Here is a 22,180-nt window from a genome sequence, read left to right on the forward strand (position 1 = left end):
AACTGAGGCACAGAGAAGTTAAGTGACTTGTCCAAGGTCACACAGCTGCCAAGTGGCGGAACCGGGATTTGAACCCATGACCTCTGACTCCAAAGCCCGGGCTCTCTCCACTGAGCCACGCCGCTTCCCCCAATGGAGTACGGACTGTGCAAGGGTCTGTACTAAGCTCCGGGAGAGAACGGTATAACAGAGTTGGTAGACACAAGCATAAAAACCTCGAGATGAGTTTACAGTCTAGAGAGCAGCTAAATTTAAATTTCAACCCTAAATTTAAAACTCGCGGGCGCCTTCAGTGACGTTAGGATCATTTGAGATGAGTCTGTTCAATCCCAGAGAGACGACTTGGATTCTTCAAAGGGCTGGAGAGCGGCGTGGCCTAGTGGAAAGAGCACGGGCCCGGGAATCAGAAGGGACCTGGGTTCCAATCCCGGCTCCGTCCCTTTCCTGGGGCGTGACCTTGGGCAAGTCGCTCAACCTCTCCGTGCCTCACTCACGACATCCGTAAAATGGGGATTAAGACTGTGAACCCTGTGTGGGTCAGGGAACCGTGTCCAACCTGATGAGCTTGTATCTATGCCAGCGCTTAGTAGAGTGCCTGGCACATAATATGTGCTTAACAAATACCATTTTTTTAAAAAAAAAACATCCTTTGGGGTTCCAGGAGTTGTTCTACTTTTCCTACAACACACCTGCATCCCCTCTATCAGAGAATGACAGACCTGTTAAATCAGTGCGCCATCTCCAATAAAAAGAGAAAATTCAATCGTCCAAACTATTCACGTATTTTAAAGCGCTTACTGTGCGGCTCTGGGCCTCAGTTCCTCCGTATGTAGAATGGGGATCAAATAAATACGTTCCCCTTCTTACCCCTCTGACCGAGGCTCATTTTTAGACTGTGAGCCCAATGTTGGGTAGGGACTGTCTCTATATGTTGCCAAGTTGTACTTCCCAAGCGCTTAGTACAGTGCTCTGCACACAGTAAGCGCTCAATAAATACGATTGATTGATTTGGGTTGAGGTAAGGTGGCCTTTCTGATTATCCTGCATCTGCCTCAACCCATGGCACGGTTGGGGTCCCGCCGTTAGGAAGGTGCCATTTGTGGAAATAGTCAAAATCAATCAATCAATCAGTCGTATTTATTGAGCGCTTACTGTGTGCAGAGCACTGGACTAAGCGCTTGGGAAGTACAAGTCGGCAACATAAAAACAAAAGCAGTGTCTAGGTCAACAGGATTTATTGAGCGCCTGCAGTGTGCGCGTGACTATTCTAGGTGCCCGGGGAACAGAACAGTGCTTTGCACATAGCACTTAATAAATGCCATTATTATTATTATATGAAACAAGGAGATCAATCAATCAATCAATCATATTTATTGAGCGCTTAGTGTGCAGAGCACTGTACGAAGCGCTTGGGATATTATTATTATATGAAACAAGGAGGAGATCAATCAATCGTATTTATTGAGCGCTTAGTGTGCAGAGCACTGTATGGGAAGTACAAGTTGGCAACATCTAGAGATGTGATTTCCATCCTCAAATTTCCAATCGAACGGTGGAGACGTTAATATAAATTGACAGAAGGTGCCATAGTAAGCATGAGATAATAGAAACTGTTAATAAATGATGATGATGATCATATTTGTTAAGCGCTTACTATGTGCCAAGCACTGTTCTAAGCACCGGGGCAGACACAAGGTCATCAGGTTTTCCCACACAGGGCTCACAGTCTTAATCCCCACTTTACAGATGGGGCAGCTGAGGCACAGAGAAGTTAGGTGACTTGTCCAAAGTCACATAGCTGATAAGTGGCGGAGCAGGGATTACGGCACACAGTAAGCGCTCAGTAATTACGGTTGAATGAATTAGAACCCACGACCTCTGACTCCAAAGCCTGGGCTCTTTCCACTGAGCCACGCGGCCTCTCAATGACAAATAATAAATGACAAATTAGTCACCAAATAAGCACAATGGGCACTGAGGTGGCTGAGGAAATGGCCTGTCTGGGAAATTAGGAGGTTAGTTTTGCCCCCTTGACTCCCTTTCCATGCCAAGTATTTGCTCCCGGACGGCCATTCCCGTTTCGACGGCCTCTGGAGATCTGACCTCACCAACTCATTCATTCATTCGATCGTATTTATTGAGCGCTTACTGTGTGCAGAGCACTGTACTAAGCGCTTGGGAAGTACAAGTTGGCAACATACGGAGGCGGTCCCTACCCGACAGTGGGCTCACATCCCCAGTTTTCAGCCGGGATGCAGCACTGCCCGAGGCTTGGTTCTACCGCGTCCTTAAACCCTTACCCCTCCTTGCAGTTATTCTATTTATTTTATTTGTACTTATTTGTATTTATTTTTATATTGATTCTCATTATTTTATTTTGTCAATACGGCGGGTTTTCTTCTCTGTCTCCCCCTTCTAGACTGTGAGCCCGCTGTTGGGGAGGGACCGTCTCTCGATGGACTTCCCGAGCGCTTAGCCCAGTGCTCTGCACACAGTGAGCGCTCAATCAATACGAACGAATGAATGAAAGAGCGCGGGCTTGGGAGTCAGAGGTCACGGGTTCCAATCCCGACTCCCTCACGTGTCAGCTGTGGCGCTTTGGGCGAGTCACTTAACTTCTCTGTGCCTGTTCTCTCATCTGTAAGACGGGGATGAAGACTGTGAGCCCCCCGTGGGACAACCTGATCACCGTGTCTCTACCCCGGCGCTTAGAACAGTGGTTGGCACATAGAAAGCGCTGAACAAACGCCAACATCATTATCATTGTTTTCGTTTTTAAGAACCTTTCAGGAAATTAATGGTTCCAAGCATTCAGTAGCCAATAAACCTGATATCAGCCTGGGGAAACGGTGTGCAGTATTTGTTCATAATCCAATCTTCCCCTTTCCAACCCCCTCCAAAAGAGAGAGAATGAAACAGTGCGTCGCCGTTGGAATCCACTGCCTCTAGTCTAGTTTAAATCAACCGTATCTGTAACTAGATTATTTTCCTTCCTTCTAGACCGTGAGCCCGCTGTTGGGTAGGGACCGTCTCTATCTGTTGCCAACTTGTACTTCCCGAGCGCTCAGTACAGCGCTCTGCACACAGCAAGCGCTCAATAAATACGATTGAATGAATGAATGAACGAACTAGATGCTTAGCGGAGTGCCTGGCACATAGTAAGCGCTTAACAAATACCATTATTATTATTATTATTCAGCCTTTTCGCACGTCTCCCGTATGAGCAGCTGCAAAATAGGATAACTTTCTGGGTCTTGTCATTTATAAATATACATTTGGTACTTGGAAGCGGCTCCAAATCACCCTGAGAACTTTCAAAGTTTCAAACACATTTGAATAGCTGGGAATAACTTAAGTGCTTACTCTGTGCCAAGCACTGTACTAAGCTCGGGGGTAGATACGAGATAATTGGGTGGGACACAATCCTTGTCCCACTTGGGACTCAGCCTACGTCGGAGGAGAAACAGTATCGAATCCCCGTTTTACAGATGAGGAAACAGAGGCACAGAGAAATCAATCGATCAATCAATCGTATTTATTGAGCGCTTACTGTGTGCAGAGCACTGGACTAGAAGTTGTGACTTAACGCAAGTTCACAACGGAGAAGTGGCAGAGCCGGGATTAGAACCTAAATCCTCTAACTCCCAGGACTGTGGGCAACCTATATGTAGGATTTGACATATTAATTAATATTTGTCTTGAAGTGAAGCACTCAAATATGTTTGTGGTATCGGCTACTTTTGAAAGAAAGCCTCGTCAGACTTTTCCATTTTCCATTTCTTTGTGTCCCCGTAACGTGGCCGGGTTTTTTTTTTTCGGTAAATTTGTGGGGCATGAAACTATCCCTAAGCGTCTTGCGCTACTCCCTTGGGACTTTCTTTCGAAAGCAGCGTGGCTCAGTGGAAAGAGCCCGGGCTTTGGAGTCGGGGGTCATGGGTTCGAATCCCGGCTCCCCCAATTGTCGGCTGTGTGCCTTTGGGCAAGTCACTTCTCCGTGCTTCAGTTCCCTCATCTGTAAAATGGGGGTGAAGACTGCGAGCCCCGCGTGGGACAACCTGATGGCCTTGTAAGTTCTCCAGCGCTTAGAACAGTGCTTTGCGCATAGTAAGCGCTTAATAAATGCTTTCATTACAGTATCTCTTACCTCCACTTGTGCTTGATGCCTGAATATATAGGTGCAGCTTCACTTGGGCATTAGAGACGGCAAACTGTATGTGGGGCATCAGTCTTTACAGAAGCGAGGGCCAGAGTTGCGACCTGTACTTGTTCTGGATCAATCAATCGTATTTATTGAGCGCTTACTGTGTGCAGAGCACTGGACTAAGCGCTTGGGAAGTCCAAGTTGGCAACTTATAGAGACGGTCCCTACCCAACGGCGGGCTCACAGTCTATATCCCAGACTGAGCCCCTTCCTTCCTCTCCCCCTCGTCCCCCTCTCCATCCCCCCCATCCTACCTCCTTCCCTTCCCCACAGCACCTGTATATATGTATATATGTTTGTACATATTTATTACTCTATTTATTTTACTTGTACATATCTATTCTATTTATTTTATTTTGTTAGTATGGTTTTGTTCTCTGTCTCCCCCTTTTAGACTGTGAGCCCACTGTTGGGTAGGGACTGTCTCTAGATGTTGCCAATTTGTACTTCCCAAGCGCTTAGTCCAGTGCTCTGCACATAGTAAGCGCTCAATAAATACGATTGATGATGATGATATAACCCTACCCTGCCCCAAAGGAAGAGCACCTTTCTAGCCTGTATTTGACCAATGCTCTGCAGCCACCGAAGGGCAAGACGCGTTATTTTTTTTTTTTTATTTTCACTCTGCCCAATCTCGATCCAGGGGGTGAAAGCAGTGTCTTTAAAGTCTGGCAACTCCGAGGCAGGTGAAACTAAGGTTGGCGTGAACATGTCCCACGCCTGGGATTTACCCACACGCAGCTCTACGTCCGCTTTTTTCCGGGGGCGGCGGGGAGGTGAGCACTAGATCGGCAGCCGAGATGGGAGCGGCACTTCTATTTTAAAGGTAATTGTTAATCAATCGTATTTATTGAGCGCTTACTGTGTGCAGAACACTGTACTAAGCGCTTGGGAAGTACAAGTTGGCAACATAGACAGTTAAGCGCTTACTACGTGTCAAACTGTTCCAAGCGATGGGGTCGATACAAGGCAGGTCAGACACAGACCCTGGCCCATACGGGCCTCACCTAAGTAGGAGGGAGAGCGGGTACTGAATCGCCCAATAAATACGATTGATTGATTGAATCCCCATTTTACAGTTGAGGAAATGAATCAATCAGTTGTATTTATTGAGCGCTTACTGTGTGCAGAGCACTGGACTAAGCGCTTGAGAAGTCCAAGTTGGCAACGTAGAGAGACGGTCCCTACCCAACAGCAGGCTCACAGTCTCGAAGGGGGAGACAGAGAACAAAACCAAACATGTTAACAAAATAAAATAAATATCATCATCATCAATCGTATTTATTGAGCGCTTACTATGTGCAGAGCACTGTACTAAGCGCTTGGGAAGTACAAATTGGCAACATCTAGAGACAGTCCCTACCCAACAGTGGGCTCACAGTCTAAAAGGGGCAGACAGAGAACAAAACCAAACGTACTAACAAAATAAAATAAATATCATCATCATCATCATCATCAATCGTATTTATTGAGCGCTTACTCTGTGCAGAGCACTGTACTAAGCGCTTGGGAAGTTCAAATTGGCAACATCTAGAGACAGTCCCTACCCAACAGTGGGCTCACAGTCTAAAAGGGGGAGACAGAGAACAAAACCAAACATACTAACAAAATAAAATAAATAGAATAGGTATGTACAAGTAAAATAAATAAATAGAATAGATATGTGCAAGTAAAATCAATAAATAGAGTAATAAATATGTACAAACATGTGAGCCCACTGTTGGGTAGGGACTGTCTCTATATGTTGCCAACTTGTACTTCCCAAGCGCTTAGTCCAGTGCTCTGCACACAGTAAGCGCTCAATAAATACGATTGATGCTGATATACATATATACAGCTTCCTGCGTAAAGCAGGAAACTGAGGCCCAGAGCAATGCAGTGACTGGCCCAAGGTCACACGGCCGGCGAGTGGTGGAAGTGGGCTTTGAACCCGGGTCCTCCGCCTGGGCCAGGCTCTTTCGGAAGCAGCGTGGCCTAGGGGAATCTGGGCGGGAGTTGTAGCTATTTCATTCCATCGCATTCATTGAGCGCTTATTATGTGCAGAGCGCCATACTGAGCGCTTGGCGACTACAAAACCACAATAAACAGACACGTTTCCTGCCCACTAGGAGCTTACAGTCTAAAGGGGGGGCCGGGGATGATTGTGGCATCTGTTAAGTCCTTGCTATGTGCCAGACACTGCTAAGCGCTGGGGTGGGTACAAGTAAATTCATTGTCAGTCGTATTTATTAAGCGCTTACTGCGTGCAGAGCACTGTACTAAGCGCTTGGGAAGTCCAAGTTGGCAACATAGATGGTCCCTACCCAACAGCGGGCTCACAGTCTAGCGGGGTCCCATTCTCTCCCTCCCCCTGGCCCTCCAATTTAAAGTTAATTCCCGGGGTTCTTTCCCCCAGGTCAATTCCTTGTTGGGGGATTCGTCCTCACAGGGTGACAAGTTCTGGGGGGGAAATTCACTCATTCAGTCGTATTTGTTGAGCGCTTACTGTGTGCAGAGCACTGGACTAAGCGCTTGGGAAGTCCAAATTGGCAACATATAGAGATGGTCCCTAACCAACAGCGGGTTCGCAGTCTAGAAGAGTCTGGGCACTAGTCTGTGCACTGGATCCATAATAATAATAATAATAATGACATTTATTAAGCGCTTACTATGTGCAAAGCACTGTTCTAAGCGCTGGGGGGGATACAAGGCAATCGGGTTGTCCCACGGGGGGCCTCACAGTCTTCACCCCCATTTTCCAGATGAGGTGACTGAGGCACAGAGAAGCGAAGCGACTTGCCCGAAGTCACACAGCTGATGAATGGCGGAGCCGGGATTTGAACCCACGACCTCTGACTCCAAAGCCCAGGCTCTTTCCACTGAGCCACCCTGCTTCTCATAAGGATAACAATAGTTCATTCATTCAGTTGTATTTATTGAGTGCTTACTGTGTGCAGAGCACTGTACTAAGCACTTGGGAAGTACTGATGAGTGGAATTTCAGCGCTCAGAACAGTGCTTTGCACATAAAAAGCGCTTACCAAAGGCCATCATCATTATTATTATTATTTTGCTAAGTGCTCCCAACGTGTCCAGTAGACTATCCGGACCCCACGGTCTAAGGGGGGAGGGCAGACGGGCACTTCACCCCCATTTTACAGGTGGCAAAACGGAGGCAGAGAGACTTTAATGGACGCCCTCCGGGTCCCGGTCCAGGCGAGTGGGGGAACTGGGATGAGAAATGAGGACGCCCACCTCCCAGCCCCGCAACTCCTTCTTTCCACTAGGTCACGGGCACGAGGAGAAAGCGGTCCGCCGTTCGGGCCAGGAAGAGCGGGCCGAACCGGGGTTCGTCCACAAGAATTAATTTTAAAGCAGGAATCTGTGGTCCTTCCCCCTCCCCGACCAAGCAGGGACCCGGTAGTGGCATCGCTTTCCAGGGTGTCGATTTGTCCACTTAAGATTCAGCCCATATAACTTTGTGATATCATGGGGCAGAAAGCAGAGCTCCAGTTGCACAATCAATCAATCAATCCATCATATTTATTGAGCGCTTACCGTGTGCAGAGCACTGGACTAAGCGCCTGGGAAGTCCAAGTTGGCAACATCTAGAGACGGCCCCTACCCAACAGTGGGCTCTCAGTCTCGAAGGGGGAGACAGAGAACAAAACAAAACATATTAACAAAATAAAATGAATAGATATGTACAAGTAAAATATAGTACTCTGTTGCAATCAATCAATCGTATTTATTGAGCGCTTACTGTGTGCAGAGCACTGGACTAAGCGCTTGGGAAGTCCAAGTTGGCAACATCTAGAGACGGCCCCTCCCCAACAGTGGGCTCACAGTCTCGAAGGGGGAGACAGAGAAGAAAACAAAACATATTAACAAAATAAATAGAATAGATATGTACAAGTAAAATAGAGTAGTACTCTATTGCAATCAATCAATCATATTTATTGAGCACTTACTGTGTGCAGGGCACTGGACTAGGCGCTTGGGAAGTCCAAGTTGGCAACATCTAGAGACGGTCCCTACCCAACAGTGGGCTCACAGTCTCGAAGGGGGAGACGGAACAAAACACAACATATTAACAAAATAAAATAGATAGATATGTACAAGTAAAATAGAGTAATACTCTGTTGCAATCAATCAATCAATCGTATTTATTGAGCGCTGACTGTGTGCAGAGCACTGGACTAAGCGCTTGGGAAGTCCAAGTTGGCAACATAGAGAGACTGTCCCTACCCGACAGTGGGCTCACAGTCTTGAAGGGGGAGACAGAGAACAAAACCCAAACATATTAACAAACTAAAATAGAATAGATATGTACAAGTAAAATAAATCAATAGAGTAATACTCTATTGCCATCAATCAATCAATTGTATTTATTGAGCACTTACTGTGTGCAGAGCACTGGACTAAGGTGCTTGGGAAGTCCAAGTTGGCAACATCTAAAGACGGTCCCTACCCAACAACGGGCTCACAGTCTCGAAGGGGGAGACAGACAACAAAACACAACATATTAACAAAATAAAATAAATAGAAGAGATATGTACAAGTAAAATAGAGTAATACTCTATTGCAATCAATCAATCGTATTTATTGAGCACTTACTGTGTGCAGGGCACTGTACTAAGCGCTTGGGAAGTACAAGTTGGCAACATATAGAGACGGCCCCTACCCAACAGCAGGCTCACAGTCTCAAAGGGGGAGACAGACAACAAAACAAAACATATTTACAAAATAAAAGAAATAGAATAGATACGTACAAGTAAAATAAATATAGAGTAATACTCTATTGCACTAGTCAGTCAGTCAATTGTATTTATTGAATGTCGACTGTGTGCAGAGCACTGTACTAAGCGCTTGGGAGAGTACAGTATAATAATAATGGCATTTATTAAGCGCTTACTATGTGCAAAGCACTGTTCTAAGCGCTGGGAAGGTTACAAGGTGATCAGGTTGTCCCACGGGGGGCTCACAGTCTAGACTGTGAGCCCACTGTTGGGTAGGGACCGTCTCTATATGTTGCCATCTTGTACTTCCCAAGCGCTTAGTCCAGTGCTCTGCACACAGTAAGCGCTCAATCAATACGATCGATTGATTAATCCCCATTTTCCAGATGAGGGAACTGAGGCCCAGAGAAGTGAAGCGATTGGCAGAGTCGGGATTCGAACCCATGACCTCCGACTCCAAAGCCCGCGCTCTTTCCACCGAGCCACGCTGCTTCGCTGTATGACAGTATACCAGACGCATTCCCTGCCCACAACGAACTTACAGTCTAGAGGGGGAGACTGACTTGAATATGAATAAATACATTTCAGGCCTCGGGTTGGACACAGTCCCTGCCCGACGGGCGGCTCCCAGTCGCAATCCCTTTTGTGCAGACGAGGGAAGTGAGGCCCAGAGAAGTGAAGCGACTTGCCCAAGGTCACACAGCAGACAAGGGGCAGAGCGGGGATTAGAAACCACGACCTTCTGATTCCAAGGCCCGGCCTCTGGCTGTCTCCTCAAGTGCCTGGGCCTGGGCCGATCCCCGGCTGCGGGGCAGTCCCGCTTCCATCCCAGGAGTGCTTGGCCTCTTCTCAAGAGAATAATAATAATAATAATAATAACAACAATAATAATAATGGCATTTGTTAAGCGCTGACTATGTGCAAAGCACTGTTCTAAGCGCTGGGGAGGATACAAGGTGATCAGGTTGGCCCACGGGGGGCTCACAGTCCCCATTTTCCAGATGAGGGAACTGAGGCCCAAGTGAGCCCACTGTTGGGTAGGGACCGTCTCTAGATGTTGCCAACTTGGACTTGCCAAGCGCTTAGTCCAGTGCTCTGCACCCAGTAAGCGCTCAATAGATACGATTGATTGATTGATTGATCTCTGGGAGCGGCCGGTCTCCTAGCAACCGGGGGCGGCTCGGTGGCACCCGCTTGCCCATCTCTTCCGTTCCGGTGTACAAGTAAAATAGAGTAAACGGATGAGGAACTGAGAAAGGAAATGACTGGTCCAAGGTCACACAGCAGACGCGGTTCGCCCGCATGTCGGGGTGGCCCGCCCTGAGTGCGGCCTAAGCATCTCTGGGAGCGGCTGGTCTCCTAGCAACCGGGGGGGCGGCTCGGTTGCACTAGTTTGCCCATCTCTTCATCATCATCATCATCAATCGTATTTATTGAGCGCTTACTGTGTGCAGAGCACTGGACTAAGCGCTTGGGAAGTCCAAATTGGCAACATAGAGAGACAGGCCCTACCCAACAGTGGGCTCCCAGTCTAAAAGGGGGAGACAGAGAACAAAACCAAACATACTAACAAAATAAAATAAATAGAATAGATATGTACAAGTAAAATAGAGTAATAAATCTGTACAAACATATCTACATATATCCAGGTGCTGTGGGGAAGGGAAGGACGTAAGATGGGGGGGATGGAGAGGGGGACGAGGGGGAGAGGAAGGAAGGGGCTCAGTCTGGGAAGGCCTCCTGGAGTTCCGGTGTACAAGTAAAATAGAGTAAACAGATGAGGAACTGAGAAAGGAAATGACCGGCCCAAGGTCACACAGCAGAGGCGGTTCGCCCGCACGTCGGGGTGGCCCGCCCCGAGTGCGGCCGAAGCATCTCCGGGGGCGGCTCGGTGGTACCCGCTTGCCCATCTCTTCCGCTCCGTTCCGGTGTACTAGTAAAATAGAGTAAACAGATGAGGAACTGAGAAAGGAAATGACTGGCCCAAGGTCACACAGCAGAGGCGGTTCGCCCGCATATCGGGGTGGCCCGCCCCGAGCGCGGCCGAAGCATCTCTGGGCCCGTCCGGTCTCCTAGCAACCGGGGGCGGGCGGCTCGGTGGCACCCGCCTCTTCCGTTCCGTTCCGGTCCGGTGTACGAGTAAAATAAACAGATGAGGGAACTGAGAAAGGAAGTGACCGGCCCAAGGTCACCCAGCAGAGGCGGTTGGCCCGCCCCGAGTGCGGCCTAAGCATCTCTGGGGGCGGCCGGTCTCCTAGCAACGGGGGGGGGGCGGCTCGGTGGCACCCGCCTCTTCCGTTCCGTACCGTTCCCCTCCCCTCCCCTCCCCTCCCCTCCCCGAGCGGCGATGGAAGCGGGCCCGGAGGAGGCCCCGCCGTGGGTGGTGCTGGGCCCGCGGCCCCGCGGGGAGGCCCCGCCGCCCCCGCCGGGGAAGCCCCGCGGCATCTGCTCGCGCTCCTACTTCCTGGTGCTCATGGTGTTCGTGCACCTGTACCTGGGCAACGTGCTGGCGCTGCTCCTCTTCGTGCACTACAGTAACGGGGACTCCCCGGAGCCCGACCGGCCCCAGGCCAACGCCGCCGCCAACGCCGCCGCCCCCCCCGCCGGGCCCCCCCGCCCCGCCCATCCCCTCCCTCCCCCGGCTCGAGGGCATCAAGGTAGGAACCGCCCCCCGGGCGGGGCCTTCAAACTGGGGGTCCGGGAAGGCTGAGAAGGATGGTAGGATTGCAATCAGTCAATCGATCGATCGATCGTATTTCTCGAGCGCCGACTGTGAGCGGGATTTGAACCCATGACCTCCGCCTCCCAAGCCCGGGCTCTCCCCTCCGAGCCACGCTGCCTCTCGCAGAGTTGGGCCCAGTAAAGCGCTTGGGAAGCCCAAGTTGGCAACGTAGAGAGACGGTCCCTGTTGGTGAGACTAGACTGTGCGCCCGCTGTTGGGTATTGTGCTTCCCAAGCGCTTAGTACAGTGCTCTGCACGTAGTAAGCACTCAAGAAATACGATTGATGATGACCATCTCTATATAATAGTAATAATAATGATGGCATTTGTTAAGCGCCTACTATGCGCAAAGCGCCATTCTAAGCACTGGGGAGGTTGCAAGGTCATCAGGTTGTCCCACGGGGGGCTCACAGTCTTCATCCCCGTTTTCCAGATGAGGGAACTGAGGCCCGGAGAAGTGAAGTGACTTGCCCAAAGTCACACAGCTGACAAGTGGCAGAGCCCGGATTTGAACCCATGATCTCTGACTCCAAAGCCCATGCCCTTTGCACTGAGCCACACTGCTTCTCTCGTAGTAATAATGTTGGTCCCTGTAAAGCGCTTGGGAAGTCCAAGTTGGCAACATAGAGAGACGGTCCCTGTTAGTAATACTAGACTGTGCGCCCGCTGTTGGGTAGGGACCGTCTCTATATAATAATAATAATAATGGCATTTATTAAGCGCCTACTATGCGCAAAGCACCATTCTAAGCGCTGGGGAGGTTGCAAGGTCATCAGGTTGTCCCACGGGGGGCTCACAGTCTTCATCCCCGTTTTCCAGATGAGGGAACTGAGGCCCAGTGAAGTGACTTGCCCAAAGTCACCCAGCTGACAAGTGGCGGGGCCAGGATTTGAACCCATGACCTCCGCCTCCCAAGCCCGGGCTCTCCCCTCTGAGCCACACTGCTTCTCTCAGAGTAATAATGTTGGGCCCTGGAAAGCGCTTGGGAAGTCCAAGCTGGCAACGTAGAGAGACGGTCCCTGTTAGTGATACTAGACTGTGCGCCCGCTGTTGGGTATTGGACTTCCCAAGCGCTTAGTACAGTGCCCTGCACATAGTAAGCGCTCAGTAAATACGATTGATGATGATGATGACCGTCTCTATATAATAATGATAACAATAGTGGCATTTATTAAGCACCTACTATGTGCAAAGCGCCATTCTAAGCGCTGGGGAGGTTGCAAGGTCATCAGGTTGTCCCACGGGGGGGCTCACAGTCTTCACCCCTGTTTTCCAGATGAGGGAACTGAGGCCCAGTGAAGTGACTTGCCCAAAGTCACCCAGCCGACAAGTGGCGGAGCCGGGATTTGAACCCATGACCTCTGCCTCCCAAGCCCGGGCTCTCCCCTCCGAGCCACGCTGCCTCTCTCAGAGTTGGGCCCAGTAAAGCGCTTGGGAAGTCCAAGTTGGCAACGTAGAGAGACGGTCCCTGTTGGTAAGACTAGACTGTGCGCCCGCTGTTGGGTATTGTACTTCCCAAGCGCTTAGTACAGTGCTCTGCACGTAGGAAGCGCTCAATAAATACGATTGATGATGATGACCGTCTCTATATAATAATAATGATGGCATTTATTAAGCGCCTACTATGCACAAAGCACCGTTCTAAGCGCTGGGGAGGTTGCAAACGGGGGGCTCACAGTCTTCATCCCCATTTTCCAGATGAGGGAACTGAGGCCCAGTGAAGTGACTTGCCCAAAGTCACCCAGCTGACAAGTGGCGGAGCCGGGATTTGAACCCATGACCTCCGCCTCCCAAGCCCAGGCTCTCCCCTCCGAGCCACGCTGCCTCTCTCAGAGTTGGGCCCTGGAAAGCGCTTGGGAAGTCCAAGTTGGCAACGTAGAGAGACGGTCCCTGTTGGTGAGACTAGACTGTGCGCCCGCTGTTGGGTATTGTACTTCCCAAGCGCTTAGTACAGTGCTCTGCACGTAGGAAGCGCTCAATAAATACGATTGATGATGATGACCGTCTCTATATAATAATAATGATGGCATTTATTAAGCGCCTACTATGCACAAAGCACCGTTCTAAGCGCTGGGGAGGTTGCAAACGGGGGTCTCACAGCCTTCATCCCCGTTTTCCAGATGAGGGAACTGAGGCCCAGAGAAGTGACTTGCCCAAAGTCACCCAGCTGACAAGTGGCGGAGCCGGGATTTGAACCCATGACCTCCGCCTCCCAAGCCCGGGCTCTCCCCTCCGAGCCACGCTGCCTCTCTCAGAGTTGGGCCCTGGAAAGCGCTTGGGAAGTCCAAGTTGGCAACGTAGAGAGACGGTCCCTGTTGGTGAGACTAGACTGTGCGCCCGCTGTTGGGTATTGTACTTCCCAAGCGCTTAGTACAGTGCTCTGCACGTAGGAAGCGCTCAATAAATACGATTGATGATGATGATGATGACCGTCTCTATATAATAATAATGATGGCATTTATTAAGCGCCTACTATGCGCAAAGCACCGTTCTAAGCGCTGGGGAGGGTGCAAGGTCATCAGGTTGTCCCACGGGTGGCTCACAGCCTTCATCCCCGTTTTCCAGATGAGGGAACTGAGGCCCAGAGAAGTGACTTGCCCAAAGTCACCCAGCTGACAAGTGGCGGAGCCGGGATTTGAACCCATGACCTCCGCCTCCCAAGCCCGGGCTCTCCCCTCCGAGCCACGCCGCCTCTCTCAGAGTTGGGCCCTGTAAAGCGCTTGGGAAGTCCAAGTTGGCAACGTAGAGAGACGGTCCCTGTTGGTGAGACTAGACTGTGCGCCCGCTGTTGGGTATTGTACTTGCCAAGCGCTTAGTACAGTGCTCTGCACATAGTAAGCACTCAATAAATACAATTGATGATGACCATCTCTATATAATAATAATGATGGCGTTTATTAAGCGCCTACTATGCGCAAAGCACCGTTCTAAGCGCTGGGGAGGGTGCAAGGTCATCAGGTTGTCCTACGGGTGGCTCACAGTCTTCATCCCCATTTTCCAGATGAGGGAACTGAGGCCCAGTGAAGTGACTTGCCCAAAGTCACCCAGCTGACAAGTGGCGGAGCCGGGATTTGAACCCATGACCTCCGCCTCCCAAGCCTGGGCTCTCCCCTCCGAGCCACGCTGCCTCTCGCAGAGTTGGGCCCTGGAAAGCGCTTGGGAAGTCCAAGCTGGCAACGTAGAGAGACGGTCCCTGTTGGTGAGACTAGACTGTGCGCCCGCTGTTGGGTATTGTACTTCCCAAGCGCTTAGTACAGTGCTCTGCACGTAGGAAGCGCTCAATAAATACGATTGATGATGATGATGATGACCGTCTCTATATAATAATAATGATGGCATTTATTAAGCGCCTACTATGCGCAAAGCACCGTTCTAAGCGCTGGGGAGGGTGCAAGGTCATCAGGTTGTCCTACGGGTGGCTCACAGTCTTCATCCCCGTTTTCCAGATGAGGGAACTGAGGCCCAGAGAAGTGACTTGCCCAAAGTCACCCAGCTGACAAGTGGCGGAGCCGGGATTTGAACCCATGACCTCCGCCTCCCAAGCCCGGGCTCTCCCCTCCGAGCCACGCCGCCTCTCTCAGAGTTGGGCCCTGGAAAGCGCTTGGGAAGTCCAAGTTGGCAACATAGAGAGACGGTCCCTGTTGGTGAGACTAGACTGTGCGCCCGCTGTTGGGTATTGTACTTCCCAAGTGCTTAGTACAGTGCTCTGCACATAGTAAGCGCTCAATAAATACGATTGATGATGATGATGACCGTCTCTGTATAATAATGATAATAATAGTGGCATTTATTAAGTGCCTACTATGTGCAAAGCACTGTTCTAAGCGCTGGGGAGGGTGCAAGGTCATCAGGTTGTCCCACGGGGGGCTCACAGCCTTCATCCCCATTTCCCAGATGAGGGAACTGAGGCCCAGAGAAGTGAAGTGACTTGCCCATGGTCACACAGCTGGCAATTGGCAGAGCCCGGATTTGAACCCATGACCTCTGACTCCAAAGCCCGGGCTCTTTCCACTGAGCCACGCTGCTTCTCTAAATGTCGCCGCCTTCTATATGTTGCCGCCTTGGACTTCCCAAGCGCTTAGTACCGTGCTCTGCTCAATAAATACGATTGAATGAATGAATGAGTAATAATAATAGTTATGATGTTGGTATCTGTTAAGCGCTTACTATGTGCCAAGCACTGGGGGAGATACAAGGTGATCAGGTTGGCCCACGGGGGGCCCACAGTCTTCACCCCCGTTTTACAGATGAGGGAACTGAGGCCTAGTGAAGTGACTTGCCCGAGGTCACCCAGCTGACAAGTGGCGGAGCCAGGATTTGAACCCATGATCTCTGACTCCAAAGTCCGGGCTCTTTCCTCTGAGCCACGCTGCTTCTCTCAGAGTAATAATGTTGGTAGCTGTTAAGCGATTACTATGTGCCAAGCACTGTTCTAAGCGCTGGGGGAGATACAAGGTGATCAGGTTGTCCCATGTGGGGCTCACAGTCTTCATCCCCATTTGACAGATGAGGGAACTGAGGCCCGGAGAAGTGAAGTGACTTGCCCGAGGTCACACAGCTGGCAATTGGCAGAGCCGGGATTTGAACCCATGACCTCGGACTCCAAAGCCTGGGCTCTTTCCTCTGAGCCACCCTGCTTTGGGCAAGTCACTTCACTTCTCTGGGCCTCATCTGTCAAATGGGGATGAAGACTGTGTGCCCCAGGTGGGGCAACCTGATGACCTTGACTCTATCCCAGCGCTTAGACCAGTGCTTGGCACATGGTGAGCGCGGACCAAAAACCATTATTATTATTGTTGATGATGATGATGATGATGACATTTGTTAAGCGCTTACTATCCCAGCGCTTAGACCAGTGCTTGGCACGTGGTGAGCACGTACCAAAAACCATTATTATTATTGTTGATGATGATGATGACATTTGTTAAGCGCTTACTATCCCAGCGCTTAGACCAGTGCTTGGCACGTGGTGAGCGCGGACCAAAAACCATTATTATTATTGTTGATGATGACATTTGTTAAGTGCTTACTATCCCAGTGCTTGGCACATGGTGAGCGCGGACCAAAAACCATTATTATTATTGTTGATGATGATGATGACATTTGTTAAGCGCTTACTATCCCAGCGCTTAGACCAGTGCTTGGCACGTGGTGAGCGCGGACCAAAAACCATTATTATTATTGTTGATGACGATGATGACATTTGTTAAGCGCTTACTATGTGCGGAGCACTGTTCTAAGCGCTGCGGGGAGGGGATACAGGGTGATCAAGTTGTCCCTTATGGGGCTCACAGTCTTGATCCCCATTTGACAGATGAGGTAACTGAGGCTCAGAGAAATTGTGACTTGCCCGAGGTCACACAGCAGACATGTGGCGGACATTGTTCGCCCGCATGTCGGGGTGCCCCGCCCGTCTTACTGATCAATCAATTATATTTATTGAGCGCGTACTGTGTGCAGAGCACTGTACTAAGCGCTTGGGAAGTCCAAGTTGGCAACATCTAGAGACGGTCCCTACCCAACAGTGGGCTCACGGTCTAAAAGGCCTACTAGGTGCCGAGCACTGTTCTAAGCGCTGGGGGAGATACAAGGTCATCGGGTTGGCCCACGTGGGGCTCACAGTCTTCATCCCCATTTGACAGATGAGGCCCAGAGACGTGACGTGACTTGCCCAAAGCCACACAGCCGATCAGTGGCGGAGCCGGGATTAGAACCCGTGACCTCCGACTCCCAAGCCCGGGCGCTTTCCCCTGAGCCACGCTGCTCCTCTGTGCCCCCGGGACCGTGCTCCCAGCGTCAGGGCTGGTGCCCGGGGGATCGTTGACGCTCGAAGGGCCGCACCGGCCACCGCTTGGTTGAAGACGAACTCCTTCAGCACGGTCTTACCCGTTTTGGAGATCAGTCGGACTGATTGTGAGCCCACTGTTGGGTAGGGACTGGCTCTAGATGTTGCCAACTTGTACTTCCCAAGCGCTTAGTACAGTGCTTGATTGATTGAGCGCCTACTGCCTGCAGAGCACTGTCCTGGGCGCTTGGGAGAGGACCACCCAACAGAGCTGTTAGACACGTCCCCTGCCCACAACCGGCTCGGGAGACAGACATCATTAATATAAATACGTTACAGATACGGACTCAAGTGTCTAAGCACTTAAGATATGCGCTTAGTACAGTGCCCTGCACACAGTAAGCGCTCAATAAATACGATTGAATGAATGAAAGCGCCCGGGGGCCGAGGGAGAGGTGAATAAAAGGGGCAGATCGGAGGGATGCAGAAGGGGGTGGCAAAGGAGGATAGGGGGGCTTAATCTGGGAAGGCTTCTTGGAGGAAATGGGCCTTCAGTGAGGCTTTTATGCATCTGCTTCCCTCGAGGAATCATCATCAATCGTATTTATTGAGCACTTACTATGTGCAGAGCACTGTACTAAGCGCTTGGGAAGTACAAATTGGCAACATCTAGAGCCAGTCCCTACCCAACAGTGGGCTCACAGTCTAAAAGGGGGAGACGGAGAACAAAACCAAACATACTAACAAAAAAAAATTAATAGAATAGATATGTACAAGTTAAATAAATAGAGTAATAAATATGTACAAACATATATACATATATACAGGTGCTGTGGGGAAGGGAAGGAGGTAAGATGGGGGGATGGAGAGGGGGACGAGGGGGAGAGGAAGGAAGGGGCTCAATCAGTCCCCTTCTATCTGACCGGTAAACGGGCGAGCCCCAGGAAAACTGAAATAACCCTCCCAGACCCATTTTAAAAACCAGTCTGGCCCTTCGGTTACCATCCTCCCTCCCCAAAGTTTAAGAGAAATTCTCCTTTCACATTATTATTGGATCAAGCGCTTACTCTGTGTCGAGCGCTCTTCCAAACACAGTCCCTGCCCCACGTGGGGCTCGCCAGCCAAGTGAGCACCTTGTTTCAATCTGCCGTTTTGGTTTTAGAGAAGCTCAGTGCTTAAGTAATTGCATTTGGCCGTCTCCTGAAAACAGTATTGAATAGACATGATTACCATGAATGTGTGCTGTGATTGTTTGTTTTCGTGCAGTGATTGTTTATTTGTGCCGACTTGGTGTTCTCCAGGTTGGCTACAAGCGGAAGGTGGAGCTGATTCCTAACCAAGAGCATTCCGTGAAAACTCTCAGTCTGAAACCCCTACTCTTTGGTAAGGAACTACGACGCATTTCCTGTCCACAAGGAGCTTATTGTCTAGAGGAAGACAGGCATTGATATAATAATACTAATAATAATAATAATAATAATAATAATAATAATAAAAGGGCTTACTGTATGCCAAGTACTAAACGCTAGGGTAGATACAAGATCTGTAGATTGGACGCACTCCCTGTCCCACATGGGGCTCGGTCTCAGTAGGGACTAGAATTTAATCCCCATTTGACAGATGAGGAAACTGAGGTGCAGAGAAGTGAAGTGACTTGCCCAGGGTCACACAGCAGACAAGTGGTGGGGCTGGAATTCGAACCCAGGTCCCCTGACTCCCCAGGGCGATGCTCTTTCCACTGGGCCATGCTGCTTCCCTATAATTAAGTTGTGGCTATGTGAATAAGTGAATAAGTGGGGGCCGAGGATGGGATGGGGATGGGGATTATTAGATAATAATAATAATAATGGTATTAAGCGCTTACTCTGTGCAAAGCACTGTTCTAAGCGCTGGGGAGGTTACAAGGTGATCAGGTTGTCCCACGGGGCGGGGGGGCTCACAGTTTTAATCCCCATTTTACAGGTGAGGTCACTGAGGCACAGAGAAGTTAAGCGACTTGCCCAAAGTCACCCAGCTTTCAGTTGGCGGAGCCGGGATCCAACCGCCCAGGCGGTGCAGAAGGGAGAGAGTGTGGGAGGAAAGAGGGCTTCACCAAAGAAGGCCCGATTAATGAATCGGTTGGGTTTTCCTAGACTAGGTTCTGCCAGTCGGTTGCCAGAAACCTCCTTCGAGTTTAGTTGGAACAGTTGAGTCACAAGAGTTGTGTGCCCAAAACTTTTCAAACTATGTTGCCAGAGTGAAGAAAACTCCCCATGATAAGAGATGAAAACTGTTTTAAACTGGAAAATATATATATGACGTTTCTCTATTTCCATTATTAATAGGCTGACCGTGTAGCCGGGATTGTCGCTGTTTTGTTTTTTTTTAATAAGCTGTCTCAGGCCATGATGGATGAGTATATAAATATCGTGCAGTTGGGATTTGGGTATAAACAGAGCAGGCTGTCTTGAAATGACCCACCCCTGGTTGTTCTTGCGCACTTTAAATAGTTGGCCTTCCTCAAGCATCCTCAATGCACGCTCAGTTTTAAGTTGTAAGGCATTTCAGGAATTATAGCGCTGATGTACCGGGATGCTGTGAGACTTTAACCCCACATTTGCCCTTCTCAAGGGCAGGTTGGCGTCCTAAGGTCCTGGTTTTCCGCCGAACTAGTTTTGGCCATCTTCTCTTCAACCATTTGAGGGACAGTGCTCTTTTCCCTGTAGTTTCGCCACCTCTGGTCTTATTCCCTTGAGGAAAATGCCACCTTAATCCTTTTGATAGACTATTGGGGCGTTCTAGAATACCCTTGAGAATTGTAAAAATGTATTTATTCTTTCCTTTGAAGCATCGTGTCTACCCTGTCCTGACGGAACACCAGCCAAAGTGGTGGTAGCGTCTTTAACCTTCCCGTGATTCTACTAATGTGATCCCGTGGTCCTTTTGCAAAGCAGAGGTGCCTTAGGAATAATTTCCTATATTGTTTCCCTAGCTCCTATTAAGACTTTAGGGACTGTGTTTCTTTTCACTAGGATGCACTGAACATATCCCTTTTTGCCTGAACTGGCAGTTTGAAGCATCCGATTTTTAAATTTCTCAGAATAAATAGAATTGGATAGTCGGGTTCGGCCCACCCTCTTGGAGAAGTAGCGTGGCCCAAGCGGAAAGAGCAAGGGCCTGTATCCTGATCGCGGCTCTGCCATTTGCTTGCTCTGTGACCTCAGGAGAGTCACTTACATTTTCTGGGACTCATCCCTCCCCCTGGACTGTGAGCCCCATGTGGGACAGGGTCCGTGTCGGATCTGGTTATCTTGAATCTACCCCAGTGCTTAGTACGTTGCGTGGTGTTTAACAAATGTCGCTGTTATTGCTAGTAGTCGTAGTAATAACAGTAGATTTGGTGGTCCCTAAAGGGGCACGGTTAAGGAATGATGCCCGAGATCTTACTTGAATTTCAAGAAGCCTGGTTATCTGAGTTGGTGTATTCAGAGAAATGTATGTAATATCTCCACAGACCTAAGCCTTTTTGTACCAGAGATTTGTTTTTCTGCTTCTTGGTTGAAAGGGAAACTTCCTGCCTATTTCTTTCCCTATTCATCTTCCCAATTTGTTTTGCGGTTTCCAAGCTGGGATGGTTCAGTTTTGTAGTTGGTGATATATCTTGAGTGAATAAATGTTCAAAGCATCCTGACAGATTTTTTTTTTTTGCATTTTTTAGCCAGTCTGTAAAATATTTATCAGTTCTTTGCTGTTTATTCTGATAGAAGTAGAAATGATACATAAGGTTAATGGCTGTGAGCATCAGTAGTCTGAACATGTTAAAAAAAAACAATCAAGTCTTTGGGTCTTATTAATTTCCTTGAGGCCATAGATCTGGGCCTCTGCTAATTTGCTCGTCTGGGGTAAAGATCATAAAAATCTGAAAAAATAAACCAAAGTGTCTTTTTAGGGGAGCGTGTTCTGTTAATTCTCTAGGATCTGGCTAACGTGGTCAGGGAAGATTTCTGTGTCCGTCCTGGCAAACACACGGTGGTCTCTTTTCATTCGATCGTATTTATTGAGCGCTTACTGTGTGCAAAGCGTACATTCATTCGGTCGTATTTATTGAGCGCTTACTGTGTGCTCTACCTCTGCCTGCCTACTTACCTGTTACCCCCACTGCCCCGTGACTGACAGGGATGAGAGGCAACATGCGAGCCGCTCTCACTATAACCGGTTCTTCTGCAGAAGTCCTCGGTCCTTGAAGTCTCTGTGACTGTCCCGAGGCTGGTTCGTCGTTTACTACGGGAGCCTCCGTCGATAAATCACTGTTCGAAAGGGGAGAAAATTGACTACGTTAGGAGAGGAATCCGTTGCAAGTCCAAAATCTTGACAATGATTATTGGGGCACTTCTTGATGTTTAGCATAGAGAAACTGAAACCCACAGACACTGTTTGTCACTAGACGCTATTTCTGTTTGACACAGACACCCATGGCTGGTAGAACTCCCTCTTTATTCCACAACGAAGATTTCCCCCGTGTTTTTCAGGAGGAAGACTTTGGGAAACTATTGTAGCCTTCCCTTTTCCCTCCATCCCTTCCCGCTATCTCCCTGGCCCATTTGTGGAAACATTGAATTTTGTTTTGTTAAAGAGGAGAGCTGTGTTTTCTAACAGGTAGGTCTGGGCACACGCATTTCTTAATAACTCCCTTTTTGTGGAGACTATCTGGGTAGTTCACAGCGTCGCCGTTGGTTTTTAAGTATTTAATCTTTATAACTGAAATTTGTCAGATC

The 22,180-nt window shown here is 49.3% G+C and overlaps 1 protein-coding gene across 1 annotated transcript in view; it reads left to right on the forward strand.

Annotated features, from left to right (window-relative positions):
- The first annotated feature begins 10,221 nt into the window (after window positions 1-10,221).
- P4HTM (prolyl 4-hydroxylase, transmembrane) overlaps window positions 10,222-22,180 on the forward strand; it is a 50,925-nt gene continuing 38,966 nt past the window's right edge. The window contains 5 exon segments of the mRNA XM_038771736.1: window positions 10,222-10,243; window positions 10,996-11,058; window positions 11,178-11,511; window positions 11,513-11,576; window positions 18,728-18,809. Coding sequence (XP_038627664.1) covers window positions 10,222-10,243; window positions 10,996-11,058; window positions 11,178-11,511; window positions 11,513-11,576; window positions 18,728-18,809 — 565 coding nt within the window.

The sequence above is a fragment of the Tachyglossus aculeatus genome, chromosome X1 (genome assembly GCF_015852505.1).
Source record: "Tachyglossus aculeatus isolate mTacAcu1 chromosome X1, mTacAcu1.pri, whole genome shotgun sequence".
Lineage (NCBI taxonomy): Eukaryota > Metazoa > Chordata > Mammalia > Monotremata > Tachyglossidae > Tachyglossus > Tachyglossus aculeatus.